This window comes from Tamandua tetradactyla, chromosome 9 (assembly GCF_023851605.1).
Source record: "Tamandua tetradactyla isolate mTamTet1 chromosome 9, mTamTet1.pri, whole genome shotgun sequence".
Taxonomy (NCBI): domain Eukaryota; kingdom Metazoa; phylum Chordata; class Mammalia; order Pilosa; family Myrmecophagidae; genus Tamandua; species Tamandua tetradactyla.
In genome coordinates, this window is record NC_135335.1 from 18,818,343 (window position 1) to 18,836,219 (window position 17,877).

Genomic DNA, 17,877 nt, shown 5'->3' on the forward strand with positions numbered 1-17,877 from the left:
TAAAACAAGGCTCACTTTCCTTCCAGTCTACAATAACACGTGCCTCATTTCTGTCTAGGGCCTCATCAGAGGTATCTTTAGAGTCCACATTTCTCCCAACAGTCTCTCCAAAGCATTCTAGGCCTTCTCTATCAAGCTTCTCACGACTCCTCCAGAATCTTCCCCATATCCATTTAAAAAGCCGTTCCAACATGTTTGGTATTTGCAAACTGCAGCAGCACCCCACTCTCCGGTACCAAAATCTGTTCTAGTTTGCTAGCTGCTAGAATGCAATATACCAGAAAAGGAATGGCTTTTAACAAGGGGAATTTAATGAGTTGCTAGTTTACAGTTCTAAGGCCAAGAAAATGTCCCAATTAAAACAAGTCTATAGAAATGTCCAATCAAAGGCATCCGGGGAAAGATACCTTGGTTCAAGAAGGCCGATGAAGTTCAGGGTTTCTCTCTCAAGTGAGAAGGCACGTGGCGAACACAGTCAGGGCTTCTCTCTCAGCTGGAAGGACACATGGCGAACACAGCGTTCATCTGCTAGATTTGTCTCCTGGCTTCCTGTTTCATGAAGCTCCCCGGGAGGTGTTTTCCTTCTTCATCTCCAAAGGTCGCTGGCTGGTGGACTCTCTGCTTCGTGGTGCTGCAGCATTCTCTGCTCTCTCTGAGTCTCTCATTCTCCAAAATGTTTCCTCTTTTATGGGACTTCAGAAACTAATCAAGACCCACTCAGATGGGTGGAGACATGTCATCCCCTAATCCAGTTTAACAACCGTTCTTAACTAAATCTCATCAACCAGGGAGATGATCCCATCACAGTCCCAAATACACAGCATTGAATAGAGACTATTCTACCTTTAAGTAATGAGATTTATATTAAAACATGGCTTTCTTAGGGGGCATATATCCTTTCAAACCAGCACACATACTTACATCTTTTATTTTGCATGTGCCAACTATAGATCCAAGTAACATGTTTTATGTAAAGAATCACATGCACACAGATTTTATCTTACACCCCATACATATCTCATCAAAAGATCCCATTTCCACTTTTTGAATGTGCCAACATTCATAGTGCTCATAATTAGGTTTGATGTTGGAAGTGGCGGTGGGATGAGATAGGAAGTCAAACCATTCTTTTAAAAGAATGCCCTGAAAAAAAAGAATGCCCTGGCCTAAACTATGTTAGTATCTTTGATTGAAAATATACAGGGTAAATCAATTAAGTAGTATCCAAATTCTGCTTTTTTTTTTTTTTTTTCCTTTTCCCAATCCCTTGACATGCTGGCGGAAGCCTGTCAGCTTCTTGCACCTCTATTTTACGCCTTCAGAGAGGGAGACGTACTCAGCTCTTTCATGAAGGGCTGAGGATTTACAAAAAAAAAAGACCTGGCTCTGAAATATTTGTCCTCTATGTTTGACCAGTGGTCACAAAAGTGAGTCATCCATTGGGCTTCAATCCACAGCAGCTTGAAATAACAGTAATACCAGGGTTATGACTTTATACGTTCCATTTTTATTAAAACTCCTCCAAATCTGACTGTCTTAAAGCTAATTTTATTTCATGCTTGGCCTTTGAATTTGTACTAATTTGCAAGCTCTTTTTCAAATCACCGTCTTAAATCACTGCAAGACAAAATTATTAAATCTTATCCATATAAGTCCTTGATGGGCTCAGGAAAATGGAATCTATCTCCCCACAGGGCCAGTGGGATGAAAGAATCCCCTTCGTAAAGGAGCTAGAAATCAAATTCACGTGATATGTGCATATGTATCTTAAAAACCTTCCTGTCCATATATATATATGTAAGAAACAAGGCAACTAAAATTTAAAATCTAAAGGTCAAAATTCCCTTTTGGGTTACGGATCCTTAAAAATATATATACTTTCACAGTATCTTCATTAACCTATCAATATTATAAGACACTGCCTAGGATATTGGCTTATTTAATATCAGTCTGTTATTTAATTCATTTTATGCATTTCGGATAAACATGAGTCCATGTCTACACATTTAGAGATCTCATACATGTTTATGCCTTTGTTATTATGGCTAAATGCTCATTTCCCTTTTATTTTATCTACCTTTTTCTAAGGGGTTTCCCTAATCAAGTTTCTTAAAGGAGGAACTGATATACAGCCCTTAGCGAAGTGCTGGGAATACACTCAGACTTGTTGCTTTTGTGACCTAATAAAGACTTGCACAACTCCCTATTTTGTCTCATCCAATAGTTAGTACTTGTACCTTTTCTGGAGTCTCTACCACTTTAAATTTGCCTTTTATAAATATTCCTTCATATGCAACTCAGCAGAGCTTAAGTCAGTACCACTGATTGCTAAAACTTGGCAGATATCTGCCCAGCTACATATGCTGGACATAAAAACAAAGGACTGCGGGTGGTCACTCCTTTCAAGCGTATGATCAGAAATGTTAGTTACATCTTTCTCCATTGAAACAAAAGGAAAAGAGCATAAAATACTGTCCAGAGAAATCTAAGAGCTTCAGATTAATAAGATCAATAAAAAATGCTGCTCATAAGCAGAAGAAACAATCTAAGGGAAGCTTGAATTAAATTAGCCTCTATTTTATTACGTGGGGAATTACATACTTGTGCTAAAGTTACAAACAAAATAAAATCAAGTAATAGTGGTAGCTGGACACAAGTATTTATCGTTGTCTCTTCCTACCAGGTAACTCTACCCTGTTTCTCTCCCCAATTCTTTCTCTTGTACTCAGCCATCCTCTGAGGTGTAACTGAGCTACCTCCTCCAAGAGGAAACTATTTTTGGCCCTTGCTGATTTTCCTTTGAACTCCAGAATACTTAGACCTGTACCTTACAATTCAATTCTATTATTACCCTCTTATTTTATATGTATATATATCCCTCTTTGCCCAAATGCCTATCAAAGAGCAAGGCCTTAATTTCCCAATATTGCCTCAATGGCTAGCCCAGAACTAAGTACTGTCTTCATTTACTACTGCTTTAATGGAGTTTTGGACATGTATCCCTGCAGTAAAGGATACAAGTTGTCACCCATTTCGCCCTTGCATGACTTGTTCCATCAAATCCCTAATTAACTATAGAAACTTTCATGCTGTTTATGGCTCTTGCAAGAATATTAAATGAACAAAGCAATGTCCTTCTGTTGTACAGTAGTAGAGCCTTACTGTACCTTGTTTTGGAATCTCTGGCATTCCTAGCGGGAACAGTCTGGGCCTCACCCTCTCTCTTTTCATGATTAAGTCCGGGGAATGTGTGGCAAAGGAGTTCTGTGACTTTTTAATTTGAGTAGTATTCCACTCATTATATACGAATGCTTGGGTTTACGGTGCCTACATCACTAATTACAGGACATGAGAGGTACTCTACTATAAGCTGCGCCCAATGCAGTACTCAAGAAATTTAGTGGACACTTTAAACCAGACTGTATTACAACACAATCCCTAGCTTCCCAAATTCAGAAAGTTGGTGGTCCTAATTCTTTTCCCAAATGGAATCATAACTCTAGCTGCTCTTTCTGCCAAGCATGGGCAACAAATACTGTTTTTAATACTGACATTGTGCCACAGGCCTATCAGGACATGTAATGGGGGTTGCTGTTTAAGTAACAAGGATGGATTTCATGGAGAGGATGGATTTCATGGATATATCTTTCAAGTCTCTGTGGCAAAAAGGTCCAGTGATACAGTAATCACGCCTCTAAAGTAAATGACACATGGGCTTTAGAATGACAAAGATCTGGGTTCAAACGTAGGTGTGCCATCTGAAGAGTCATTGAGAACAATAGTTAAAAAAAATAGTCCGTATGTGAGACTGTTAAAATGCCTTCTGGGTAGCAAAGGTTAGAGCACTGAGGTGGAAAGATGGTGCTCTACCCCCGATCCCTTACATCCCAACACACACACATCACCACCACCACCAGACTAATCCCATGTGCCCATTTGTCTGTTTCCAACCCTACTTGAAAATGCCTGTGGTTTTAAAGGTTTTCACAGAGTTAAGATGGGGAAGTGAGGCCCCAAAGGACTATTAGAAAAGAAAGTAAGGTAGATAGAGAGGGATAACCGCTACATTTTCTGGTCCTTAGCAAAATAATGGCTCCCATGTGCCAGGATCCCTGTCTGATGAGAGGAAATGACACGAAGATCATGTATGGACCTCACTGTCCACTGAGAAAGCTCTTGCAGCACCTTTAGCCCCCACAGCTTCTTCTCAAAGAGACCACCATCTTCAACAATAAAAGGCATCCTGCCAGCCTCCTTGGGGGGAATCCTGTGTTCCAGGAGCACCATGAGCTCTTCCAGCTGATAAGCAAAGGCAGCAACTTGAAGTAGAAGAGTATGTATAGCCTGATGGAAGTCACCTTCACTGGGGGTAAAATGCACCCGCTGGTCTTCTAAAAGCTTGGTCAACATAGCATGGAAAGTACGGTAAGCATGGAGACTCTCTTGGAGTCTTTCTGCCTCAGTCAGCTCACTCCACCGATCAGTGCTTGCCACTGGCACGCCATCCACAGAGTCCAGGTCAGTGTTCTTGTTAAGGCCCTGATGTTTAACCTGGCCGAAGAGACAGGAAAGCATCATGTCTACTGTAGTCCCCCCATTACCCTCATTTAAATCATCCCTAAGTCTCATAGACAATCCCAACACCTCACACAAGGATCCAAGCTGAAAATAATATAAAAGGTCCAGAACACCAACTCTTCATTTGGGGAAGACCTAAACTCCCTTAAATTACATACGATTTTGAGTAACTATGCATTTGGCAAGGGGAGTAGAGAATCTGCAGCTATTTCATGATGCTCTAAAGGTGTTAAAAATCATTGACACAGGAAAATTTTTCCCCCTCATTTCAGATTCTCATGGAAAGTGCAGTATTTCATTCATACTGGAGTTTAAGTATTTTAGACATACTTGTGGACACTCGCCACTCCTAGGAAGACTTAGAATGCAGCTGTTGTATAATTTTTCTAACCTCTGTCCTCACTGCCCATTCTTAATGATGACACTCCCTTAGGGAACACAGTAGGAAAACAATGAAAAATTAATATTCCAAAGAATCGGATTCCTGACTGATAGAGCTGTATGAAGATAAACCAACTCTCAGATAACCTCAATCCAAACCTCTCCACTCTCTACAAAGGCCTGGAATATTTCCACAGCAGGCTTTACAGGAAGAATGATGGGGATCACCAGAAACCAATCTGGAACTACTAGGTCAGCTTTTTGAAAATTTGGCACTTCCAAATGAATCTTCTGGGGAACCCACCTGATAGGTTAGGTGGCCTTTCTGTTTAGACAGCAACTTTTGATATATAAGATTAAAAAGTGGGTGATTTATGCTGTATAGGAGAAACCAGTTGAGTTGACAAGTTTCTCTCATGTTATACTACTCTTTCTTGCAATCCTTTAAATCTCACTCTACCTTTCATTTACATACCTCAAAAATTCAAAACAATGGTGAAAAATTCACCATTTACCAACATTTGCTCGGGTAAAATTCAGAATGGAGGCAATCACATTAGGAACGGCCTCCAAAACATATAGTCAATCCTACCTAGAATCCCATGCATATTAACTCATTGAAGGAACAGGTCTCCTAAAGAGCCCTGGGGAATGAAATTTAGATCTTATGAGTCTTCTTAAGGAAAAGGGCTATGTCAAATAATAAGTGCACAGTATATGAATGACTATGTGACTAGAACTTTCATAATTGGTAATGGTGCTGTAAGATGATGGAAAGGGGCTAGATCAGAAGCAATAATGTAAAAATAGACAACAGCAAAATAGTCTACTTACATAAGATTCCATAAGCGCAGTCAGGTCTGAACGGATCTTCCTTGCTAGCCAGATAGAACGGTTGCAGAGGTCCCGGAGATGAGGGGTCAGTGGTAAATGTTCTGCAAAAGCCATCTCCTAGATCAACTGTCTCAGGAAACAAGTGATCTGGGTATGTTTCTGCCTACACTGGTCCAAGCAAGAAATGTGACTCTCCAGACTAACTGCAGTGGGGCATTCTGTACAAATGGGACTGTGAACCCCACCCCCATCTCCTGCCTGACTCAGAGGTCGCAGCAAATTCCTGGCTGTGGATTTTTGTGCCTGTGGAATCAAAGGTCCCTTTTTAACCAGCTTTTCCCCCTGCAGTATCTGTCTCCATCTCTCTCCTTCACTTAGTGCTTAGCATACTTGTTTTTTTTCCATTTGTTTTGCTTTTGGACTTATCAACAAGGTCACACTAATCCTCATGACACCCCTGCCTACCTAATGTAATCTATTTTATATACACATATCATCAGTTCATTTTATCAATGCCCTTGTGCTCTTTATATCCTTTTCTTTTTTGGGGGGGCCTGGTTAAGGTGTCCATAAGTAAGCTAGTATTATTGATATTGCTGCCATTTATTAAGTACCTCCCAAGGGTCAGATATTGTACAAACGACTTTTAAAGCAAACCTCATTTGATTCTTACAATTCTGAGGTATTTCCCAATTTTACAAAAGTAGAAACTGAGACTTAAAGATATTAAATAATATGCACAAAATGTAGTAGCTAGACTCAAAATTTAAATATAGGTCTTTAATTCTACAGTTGTTTCACTCACTAATTTTCCAATCTCATTCTTTCTTTAGGTATTCATTTTTCATTCAAGAAACCAAAAACTTGTATGAAACATCCTTTAAAATTATAGTATCTTTTAATTTTCATTCTTTTGCTCTTTTTTAAAAGTTGTTTTAATTTACACTCAATTAAAAACCAATGAAGGAAGCATCACTAATCTCAATCACAGTGTCTTCTTGGTATCTATAGGTTGAGGAAGTACTGTTTAAGGCTATTCTCCAAAGGACAGGAAACACCCAAATCTGACTTGTCGAAACATCAAAGGGGAAGCTTTCAATAGTTTGTCAAATGATTATAGAATTATAGAGCATTTTAGCACCTGAAATCAGGAATTAAACTAGGCCCAAAATTAACCTGATTCTCAACAAGAGCAAATAGTATCCCCCATATAAAACATACTCTGAGGGTACTTGGTCTTCTAATTTAGCAGCTTCAAATATTTACTGTTAGGATAACTGTAACCCAGTACAACCAAGGAAGACAAGTTGCTTCCATGAAGATAACCTTTATTTTACTTCTTTACATATTTATTTTGGGTATGTCTTACTTAGATTAAGAGAAAACAAGGATTTGAAAAGCAGAGTATCCCTTTTATTATATATATATTTTTACATAACCTTTTCAACCTAGATTCAGTAACTACCTGTCTCTCCCATCAGAGGAGAAGGGTCCTGCATATTACAATAGGCAAAAAAGGCTTTCAGGAAATAAAATATTTTAAATTGATCCATTACAATTCTTCAGTTTTCTTGAGTACTACATTAGAAAGTAGGAAAAAAACAGAAGGAAGAAAAACTGGTATTTCAAACAACCAGACTGTAATAACTTTAGTTGATAGTACACTGTTTATATTTTTTCTCTAAACAGGTACAAAGCAGGTTTAAGTGATCCTTGTGGATGCTTTTCCATAACTTAATAATCTTACTCCTAGTAATCACAGCCAGTGTTTATTCAAACTCTCTGAAGCATATTAAGGAGTCATCTCAATTATGCAAAATAACCCTGGACAATCACGAACTAGTGGGAAGCATATTTCTCAGAAATATTGAATTGTTGTATCTCAAGTACACTATCAGAATTCAGAACTGCCAATTCAAGATGGAAAACATGCAGTGGGAAGAGTTATTTAAAAGGAAACAGAAGTAGACCCAGCGTATGAACTACAGATTTTGAAGATGAGCTCCCTTGGAGGGCAATGGCCTAAACAGCATGGGGAGCAGAAAGGAAAAGGGAAGAGGGCTTACTACGTGAGTTCACTTATACCAGTTCTTTACTATTCTATCATCCCTGCCCCAAAAGGAAAAATAAAGCCCATGAAAAATATTTAAAAATTGCCAACTGTTAAAATAGTTTAATGAAGCAAATTGCAGGCAAATAGTAACTATGAAGAGGGCCAAAGGAGAAAAAAACAGGATGTTTCTAAGTATTAGAACGAACTAAATTTCTTTGCAGGGGTTGGGGGTGGTATAGGGCAGGAGAACAGATTTTTCCTGTATCTCAGAAAGAAAACGTTTTAAAAAAAATGCAGTTTGCTTTTGCAGTGCCTAAAATACAATGACTAACCTACTGCAAATGAAATTTATGGAGACAAAGGATAAGACAAGTGTGGGGTATAGATGCTAACTAGTCAATCAGTATAAAATGCACTTATTTTGGAGTGGAACAACTTTGTTGCAGACAAATCAATCTTGGAACAATTTCTAATCTACTCAACATACCAAAGTCAATTCCAAACCCTTACTGTGGGACCCAAAGCATCCCTTCTATCCTCATTCCATTTTCTACCCCCATATTAAGAGGGAAGAGCAAATCTGCAACACTGAGAAAAACAACAATGGTGTATTTAAGACCGTTCACTTGTAGGTGTCTCACGCCCCACACCCTGGCACACAACCACGGATAGTAGTGGGTGTAAAGTAAGCCTCTTTCAGAGATGACATTTTGTTACCCCTCTTTTTTGGAAAAAATAAATCAAAAAGAAAACTGATACATTTTATAATTTCAATGTCTGTGAAAAACAAGCTGTTCCTTATATTGTACTTAGCAAGACTTCATTCCTTCTAACAACCATCAAACATTTCAGACAATGAACAACTGAATAGGGCAAGCTTTCAATTCCAGCTTCTGAAGTATACAGAAGGATCAAAATTGCCCTGGAAATTCTCTAAAAATAAGCCAAAATAGATTTTTAAATTCTAGGAGTTATGAATTTATACAAAAACACTACCTGTGTCTCCCATGGAGAGTAATAAGCAATCCACTCCATGAAAAATTCCTATCCCAAGGGAAGTGGCAATTCCCAGAATTTTAGATAAAAGTCAAAGCCATTATGATACAGATTAACTTTGTCTACTGAAGCCTCTTCTCTTCTGAAGTATTACTATTAAAAGGGAAACAGAACAGAGCAGTTTCCTTTGACTTAAAACTTTAGGACCCATAGACTTTTGTTCCTTCACTAATGGCGGTGTCTTTCACTAAGAGGGATCTGGAATGAACCAATGATAAAGCAATGCAGAAAAAAGAAAGAAAGAAAGAAAAAAACAATCAAGGGGTCAGACAGAGAGGGGCCAACAGGGAGGTATGTGTAAGGAAACGGTGGAAACAAAAATGAGAAACAGATTCACAAGAGATAATCTTTTAACTGTAATTTAGACCCTGAACAACTCATCTCATCACCTCAAAAACTCCTAAATCTCAATGCTCTATAATCCTCAAAGACCACTAGTTTAACATGAACTTAACATCCTCTTTAAAAAAGGCTTTCAAACAAGTGCTAGAATATTGTAGTGACTCTGTTAGTGCTGAGGACCAGCCTTCTTTAAAGGCCACTGGAAAGCTATGATTTTAGAGGCTGGCTGTGCTTCTTCAACCCTATGTCTTGCCTTCAAAAGTACCTCTTGTGGATAGGACCCCATGTCAGAATAATCTATTCTCTCCCAGCCCCACAAAATATAGAAATGAAGGGGAAAAAAAATCACTTTCCATTAATAAATAAGGAATCTCAGTTCCACAACACAAAAACACACATGTTCAAAGTGCAAATTTCTGCCATTAGCCTGGGACTTTTCTCACTGTCTTACTGATATAGAGCTGTCTTACAGTCAGAGAGACCATGGAGAGGGCAGCCCCCTCCTTTTCGGGAGCATGCTTCCAAGCAAGTGAGCACCATTGAGAGCCACATGGGGGGGGGAGTGGGTGGGTGTTGGAAGGTTGAATTGAGGTGTTAGGGTCAAAGAGGACGAAGGTGGTCCCCATGTATCCTTCCCTTCTGAAGCCCAGTGGGGAATAGAAGAAAAGGGGGTAAGAGATGTGTGCTGTTTTAACAGCTCACCCTTATTAAGGGGCCCTAAAGTGCCAAGTCAAGCTGCCAGCCTCTGGAGATTAAACTTACATGATACTTTAAGGATAAGTGTGCTGCACTGGGTAGAAGCCAGAACCATAGGGCAAGCAGTAAAGGGGAGAAAGGGTTTAGAAGATGGTTATATACTACAAGAGTCAGAAGCTGATCCAGAATACATCAATTACAGGTTGGAAAAGGGAATCTGTCGATTAGCAGGAAGTCTGCCTGGCTGGAAATGAGTTTGATAACCCTCACTTTAAGAGCTTCTTCTTTTTTTTTTTTTGGTCCACCTTTCTGTTAAAGGCAGCATCACTTTTATAAAGGGGACAACAGAGAGAGAATAGGGAAAATAGGTGTGTGTGCATGTGCTGTATGGAAACAGCAGGCCCTTCAGTTATTTTACTAGATTTTAAATGCTTTAAATTTTTTTTCTGTCCTTTTTAGCTTTTAAATACAAAGTCTGAGCTGTCCCAGTGCCCAAAGTCTTTCTCCCACTAGGGTCCAGTAGAGTCTGAATCTTCAATCAGAACTTCTGTAGTAGCACCGAGGATATCTGAGTTCATGACCAGCCCTTCAGTGCCCCCACTGCTGCCACTTCCTACAAAGATCTTCCCATCAGCCATCAGGCTCACCCGTTCCGTTCCACTGCAGTATGACTTTGACATCCCTTCAGCTTCGAGCAGTAGGCACTCTCCAGACGTTGAGTTTCCCAAAGGCTCAGGAAGAAGAGGAAGACCCTGACCATCTGCAGACTGTGTCAGGGACTCTGGGTTAGTGCCCAAGATATCTGTGCTGGTGATAAGGGCGCCTGCATTGGCAGCCAAAGCTTCTGCAATCAGCACCTCAGGGTGGCTTTTTGCTTTGTGTGCCACTACACTGTCCTTCTTCTCAAACTTTTTGCCACAGATATTGCAAGAAAACTGGTAGAAGGAGTCTGCATCATGCTTCTTCATGTGCCAGTTGAGGGATGCCTTTTGTCGACAAGTAAATCCACAGATCTCACATCTAAAAAAAGGGGAAGAGGAAATGGATGATTAAATAAAGAAATAAAAAGAGCTCTTCCTTGGGATCAGAATGAGAAAAAGGTACTACATGGAAAATGAATCTGATTTGTCCTTCTGCTTGCATGAAAAACATAGGAATCAGAAAAAGGTTCCTAAATATCTTCTCTCCACATCTAACACCCATTATTAATTTTGTTAAAGTAAAGAGCAGGAGCAGCTGAGAAGTCTGTAAAGGAGCTAACTATCAAGTGGGGTATATATTCTTCTCACCCATATGTTTACCAGTAAATAAATACTCACTGTAATGGCTTCTCGCCAGTGTGAATCATCCGGTGCACTGCCAGATTGTGGGAACTCTTGAAGGCCCGAGCACAATATTCACAAATATAGTCCCTTTGATCTAAGAAAAAAAATGTGGTTAGTATTCCCTCTAAGTATTTTCCCTAACTTACAGTAAATAAATGATCTGGCAGGTCTGAGGCAAGGCCTGAGATTCTGCCTTTCTAACAAGATGTCATTGCTTATTGGTCTGTGTTCTACACATTGAGTAGATAGTCTTAAAATGACAGGTTTTGTTCATTTTTTCAGCTCCACAGTAGCACAGGATACCTGGGTAGGGCCTCCGTTTGCTTAGATAAATTATAATTTCAAAGCGTGTCTGTATTAACTGATTTGGCAAAGAAAAAGTCTCTAGCAGCTACACCATAAAATTCTATTAACCAAAATTATTTGGAATAGCTTGGATTTCTAAAACAGTCAGTTTCTCATACTTAGCTAAAACAGTCTAAAGTGGTCGTCATAAACTATTTATAAAACAGTAGTAAGAGAGAGAAGGAATAGAGATATGGCTGCATTGACCAAGAAACAGTAAAGATGGTATTTCCTCTCAAGAAACATAGTATATCGCAAAGACTGCAGACTTTGGAGTGATTAAGACCTGAGTTAAAATCCTGGTCTTTTGAAAAAGTTTACTATGTACCAGGCCCTGTGTGGTAAATAAGTACTTTATAGGTTATCTCATTTCATTCTTATAGTAACTCTTTGATGTTGGTATGTTTATTATCCTTATTTTACAGATGAGTAAAAGTGAGAAGAGGAAAAATTAAGTAATTTGTCTAAGTCACACATATAGTAAATGAATGTGTGTGTAAATATATATACTCAGTGTGATCTTGGGCAGGAGACACTACATCTCTGCACCTTCAATTCCTAATCTTATCCTTAGGATTACTATGATGGTAATATAGTAATCAAGTGTCTGGCACATAGTCAGTGGTACCTCTAATACCCAGTCCAATTTGTTCCTATTAGCCTCACATGCACTGAGTGACTATAAACGAATGGAATTTAAGTCCACTCTTCAATATGTATTACAAAGATACTTAGTTTCTGTTTATGAGCCAGTAGCTCCTATGGAAGCCTAGATGAGAATTTTGTGGCTAACCTTTAGGATATCAATAACAGCAGAAGTCCCAAGAGCTATTTAGTGGTTAGCATAAATAAGCAAGCCTCTTTAAACATTTAGGCTTTCTCTCCATACCCCCCACTTTTAATCCTTAAGAGCTACTACAAATACCTACCTGAAGCAGAATTAGAAAATCGTGGTTCTGCTAAAAACCAGCTATGTGACCATGGGCAATTTAGTTGTTGTTAAGCATCTGGTTTTTTAGCTATAAAATGAGGCTAATACAAGCAAACTTACTGGTGTTGAGTGGATAGATTAATAATAGTAAATGTATGGTGTTTAGTCCACAGCTGTCACAGATTATGTACTCAGTAAAAGATCATTATCCATATTGTAAAAGTTTTCAAAGAAGTTAAAGGATAAAAGTTCAAAAGCCCTAGTTTGTTCATCCCTTATAAGATCTATGTTTTATTACATTTTATTTTCATTCCTTTCTCTCACATTTGACTGTGGATTTATGTTAAGATTTACGTTCTAAAAAAATTACATGATTATCAATTGCACACCTACACGACAGTGCATTTAGTTATTTGATTTAAAAAGTACCTGTATGATGTTTGGCATGTCGCAGAAGTTGCTTCTGAAGCCTGAAGAGTCGTCCACAGGAGGGGTGGGGACATACATATTTCTTCTTCAGCAAATGCTGGTATTTAATGTGGTGCTAAAACAGTAAAATAAAATGAGAAGTAAATATTAAGGCTTCTTGAAAGTTCTCTTCTTTACTAAATCAAAAGTGCTGAAGAAAAACCAAATACTTTGTATATGGTTAGGGAAGCAGTTTAATAAACTGGTAAGAAGACAGACCATGCAAATATATAAATATATAAATCTGGGTTACAATCTGAGTCTGTCAATCACAAGCAGTGCACTTGAGGGAGAGGTATTTCATTTTAAGCTTCAGTTCTCATTTGTAAAATGGGGATAATAATAACTGTCTCTAAGTGCTGTTGTGGAGATACAGAGATTATATATTATCTAGTGTTTAATAATGCAGTAAATCAGGACATATAAGTGCAAAAGATACTATCATTATAACAGGATGAAATCCACAAACAAGGCCTCAGTCAACTTCAAGTTAAATTTGCAGATAATCTTAAAGATCACTTAAGTATTCTTTAGTCATTAGTATTTCACCTTCATGGTTTTTACCAGACCTAAAAATAAACTGTAACTTTACACCTTTTCTTTAAATTTACTCTCTCACACACAAAATCTAAAATTTTTATTCATTCTAAACATCGTGTAAATCACTGGCTTGATTTGCTAATTTTATGTTTTCTAATATATTTTCAAATAAAGTTGGCTGTGTCTTGGTATGTTGTTATATTCATCTCTCATACCAGAAGTATTTAATATCACATTGAGAAACACTGGAATGTTCCAAGATTCCAAGGAAAGTCATTTATTTGATCCTGAGTCTCATCACTTTTGCAACCAATGACTGAAGTAATTTTATCTTTAAACATATTTTTTTGACATTATGTGTTCTTCCCATGTGTTCTTATAAAATAAAGCCAAAATCAAGTCCACAAATAATAAAGTCTGATGAAGTATGAAAACTAGTGATGGAATATACCTGAAAGGATGCCTCACATAACAACTTTACTAACCTGCAGATAGCGAGGATGAGCAAGAACAGTTCCACATCCTTCCATCTCACAACGGACATATTGAATTGGAGGCTTTTTTCTAACAATAAAGTGCAGGAGAAAAGTCAGCAACAGAAAAGTGGCAGTCTGCATAGTAGCCCTTAACTCTAACTTCACTACAGGGACTAGCTATTTTATATTACAAAGGATTAAAAATTCTTTCCTTGTATACAATCTGCAAAGAATTTATGTTGGAAGTAACTGAAAAATTACAAAAGTCTAATGGAGTTTAAAAATAGCACAAATGAACTAGCACCACCCAAATGATAAAGAAGTAGTATTAAATTTATGAATTGTCAATATTCTATAATGGATATGAAAACACAGTATATCTCTGCAGCAAGACATTGATGATGGTGATTTTGTGAAAATATTAAAAAGCATTCCTCGCAGGGCTAAAAAGGTAAAGTGCCTAGCACCAAAAAAAAAGATACAGAACAGGAGTATAAGATACTCACCTCCTTTTGGGTAAACGTGGACTTTTGTCATCTTTTCGCCTTCTTCCTCTCCTATACATGAAAAATAGAGTAACTATCCACATATTCCAGAATCAAGTGAAGGATGGTGGAAGACATATATTCAAGATCAAAGAGCGGATCACAGACCCAAAGGATAACCCAAAATACATAAAGCCAAAGAAACATCTGGCAAACTAAGGAAAAATTTCACACCAAAGTAACTTCACTTCGAAATTACTTTTTAATTCCATCAAAAATTAAATCTACACCTTTCATAAACTAAGGAAGATCTGGATAAAGATCAAGGTTATTACCTGAAGAACTGTCTTACTGAAAACTTTAGTGAAATTTTTTCTAAATATCCTAAAAAGAATCTATTACCTAAAACCCCCAAAAATATAAACTATATTCTCCTTGCAATAAAATAAAAAAGTCTAAACACTTAAAAAATCCTCTTAATAAATGGGAATGGTTGCTAGGTAAGACATTTTCACATGACATAATCAAGACTATTCCACTTTTTGTCTTACTTTTGAGGATCCACTGTCATATTTTTTCTAGCTGTCTTTACTCCTTCTGCATCCCTAAAGCTATTGTTTCCTTCACTGCTCATCTGTATCTCTTTAAGCACTGTTTTAAATTAAAATGAAATTTTACAAGCTCCAGAGTCTCCCTAATGAAACTCAGTTGCTTGAGGCCAACTGCCAACACCCTCCCTCACTCTCACTCCTACCCTTTTTACCCTTAGTGGCTTCAAAACCTGTTAGATTTCAATTTTAGTGGTAACTTCCTACTCACTTCCTAGGAGGTTCCTCATCTTCCCTAATATCATTCTCTTCTTCTTTTACTTCTACCTCTACTTCCACTTTAATCTCCTTCTTCTCTTTCTCTTCTTTCACTTTCCCCGATTTTCTTCTTGGCTTTGGGGTTTCCCTGAAAACACAAGTACAGTTCAACTGGATATCCAGCAGAGGACCTTATCAAAGGAAGACTACGGTAACAGGGCAAACATTAATTAGGGTAACCGGATGTAATTATTGATTAATTTATTATAAATTATTATCTTCAGCTGAAGAAATGTGATTTCGCAGAATTTCTTCTATACACAGTAATGACATATGGGATGATCTTGAACTAAAGATGCCAAGCATCAGATCTTTACCATAGTGCTAAAGAAAAACAAGAAATAGTGAAAAATAATTTAAGTATCTAGGCAATTAATGATACCTTATTAAAATAAAATACGTAGATATCATAGTAATTTGGATAGGAACAAATAAACGTTTATAAAGTTCTACAAAGAGAAAAGAGGACTATATGAGTGGAAGATAATAAGATCATGAAGATTTGTAAATAAGTGGATAATTAATTACTCTTTAAAAATTAACTCTATACTCGTTAGACAACAAGACAAAAATAAAAAGCATGTAATAATAGTTCCCTGCTATTTTTCATAATGTATCTGGAAAAAAAATCTGAGACATGCCTTTCTAAGTGGGGTTTGTAGGTCTCATCTCTTGGGTCATCTTTGAATGGTATTTCTTCTTCACTAATTAACATCTCTTCCTCCTCGTCTTCTTCTTCTTCTTCATCACTACCCAAAAGAAGCAAATAGAAATGAAAAATTCTAGTTGTAAGGATCATGCCTGATTGGATGCTACTTGGTAATTTATTTAGAGGTTGCCAAAGATTGACATTAAGTTATTTAGTATTTTCATCTTCATTGGAGGTGCCAGCTTGCGGCCTGCCCTACAAACCTTGGACTCTACTTCCGCATGGTTACGTGAGACACTTTAATAAATTTTATATTTACGGATATCTCCTGCAGATCTAGTACAGACAGTAATCCCACTGTTTTATCCTAAATAATAACTGGAATAAACAATATATAAATCCTAGGAAGCCGTCACTTCATTAAATAAAATTAGAGAGAAAAACTGCTCAATAGCACCAGGAGTCAAAAAACAACTGAATTTATAATACTAATATATATACAGTAATAGGCTGTATCAGAAAAGACCGATCAAGAGACCAAATAATGACTTATCACAGAAGATACTAATTAAACAAATAAACAAACAAAAAACTAGCGAAACCACCCACATTTCACGTTAGTATTTATCACTGAAGAAACCATAAGAGACACTACTAAAGACACACTTTTGAATTAAATAAATAAAGATAGCATGATTAAAGCTTTAATCAAGAACAAAGCTGCATATAAACTGAAAGCCAAAACTCAATGATCTAAGAGCACGTTAATGTCTCTGTCATAGATTAAGATTCTTTCAAATAGAAAACAAACTTCTGAATCATTTTATGTGATTGTGCTCTATGACACAAGGGCTTAGATATGAAATCTGAAAGGTTTCTTACCTAATGCCACCTGGAGAGTGATGCTCTTCTGCAACGTCTGGGAAAAAATAAAGCAAAAATAACCACAACTGTATGTAGATACAGATGGATTTCCTCTCTGTAGCCAACAGATTCAAACCAAATTATTGCTTGAGGTAATTATACAACAGAAGAATATCGGCAAATTGTCCAAAAAAGACATTTGCTACCACCACATCCTGACCCTGAGAGTCAAACTGTTTTGGTAAATGGTCAAAATCAATAAGCAAGGGGTTAAGTAACCATGCTACACTTTGTACTGTACCATAATCAAGCTGATCTGTATTTGGTTCTGATTTGCAGATGAGCTGCAATGAACCAGTCTTGGACCGAGAGCTTCGGGTGTTCTCTGAGTCACGATGGCGAGAAACAGATGTCCTGCTACTACTGCGCCAGCCCCGGCTAGATCTAGTTGCTGCAGTGGAAACTTCCTGAGGGAGGGCAGAATCGTTTTCTTCTTCTTTCTCCTCCTTGGGATCTAGATAGAAACATATAGCATTCTTTTTGGGTTTACAGTTAACCAGTAACCATTCTTGTATACCTACTATTATAAATATACTAAATGACAATAGGATAAATAGTTTCTTTTATGTTTTAAGGAAAAATAAAAAAACAAATTTTTAGTGAAATTGTGGAAGCAAGGATAGGAAAGGAAAATTATTTCAAAAATTTATTCTTAATGCCATCACTCAAAATAACATAATTCACATTACAATGTAGTAAATATGTGCTATGGTCAGGTTCATGTGTCAACTTGGCCAAGTGGTGGTACCTGTTTGTCTGGTTGGGCAAGTGCTGGCCTGTCTGTTGTAATGGGGACATTTCATAGAATTAAATCATGATCACCTCAGCTGCATCCACAACTGATTCCATTTGTAATCAGCCAAGGGGAGTGTCTTCTGCAATGAGTGATGCTCAATCTCATCACGGGAAGCCTTTTAAGGAGGATTCA

The 17,877-nt window shown here is 37.6% G+C and overlaps 2 protein-coding genes across 2 annotated transcripts in view; both read right to left on the reverse strand.

The window, feature by feature from the left end:
• Window positions 1-1,211: 1,211 nt before the first annotated feature.
• CNTF (ciliary neurotrophic factor) lies at window positions 1,212-7,061 on the reverse strand. Its single transcript, XM_077116189.1, has 2 exons — window positions 5,794-7,061; window positions 1,212-4,551 (listed from the first exon to the last, which is right to left on the reverse strand). Exons 1-2 carry the CDS (start codon window positions 5,905-5,907, stop codon window positions 4,063-4,065), a joined length of 603 nt encoding a protein of 200 aa, XP_076972304.1. The 5' UTR covers window positions 5,908-7,061; the 3' UTR covers window positions 1,212-4,062.
• A 353-nt stretch (window positions 7,062-7,414) lies between these two features.
• ZFP91 (ZFP91 zinc finger protein, atypical E3 ubiquitin ligase) overlaps window positions 7,415-17,877 on the reverse strand; it is a 52,552-nt gene continuing 42,089 nt past the window's right edge. Inside the window, exons 3-11 of the mRNA XM_077116184.1 lie at window positions 17,191-17,403; window positions 16,908-16,944; window positions 16,018-16,125; window positions 15,330-15,464; window positions 14,532-14,582; window positions 14,035-14,113; window positions 12,971-13,085; window positions 11,260-11,359; window positions 7,415-10,960 (exon numbers count right to left, since the gene is read on the reverse strand). Coding sequence (XP_076972299.1) covers window positions 10,450-10,960; window positions 11,260-11,359; window positions 12,971-13,085; window positions 14,035-14,113; window positions 14,532-14,582; window positions 15,330-15,464; window positions 16,018-16,125; window positions 16,908-16,944; window positions 17,191-17,403 — 1,349 coding nt within the window. The 3' untranslated portion in view covers window positions 7,415-10,449. The remainder of the gene's footprint in view (window positions 10,961-11,259; window positions 11,360-12,970; window positions 13,086-14,034; window positions 14,114-14,531; window positions 14,583-15,329; window positions 15,465-16,017; window positions 16,126-16,907; window positions 16,945-17,190; window positions 17,404-17,877) is intronic.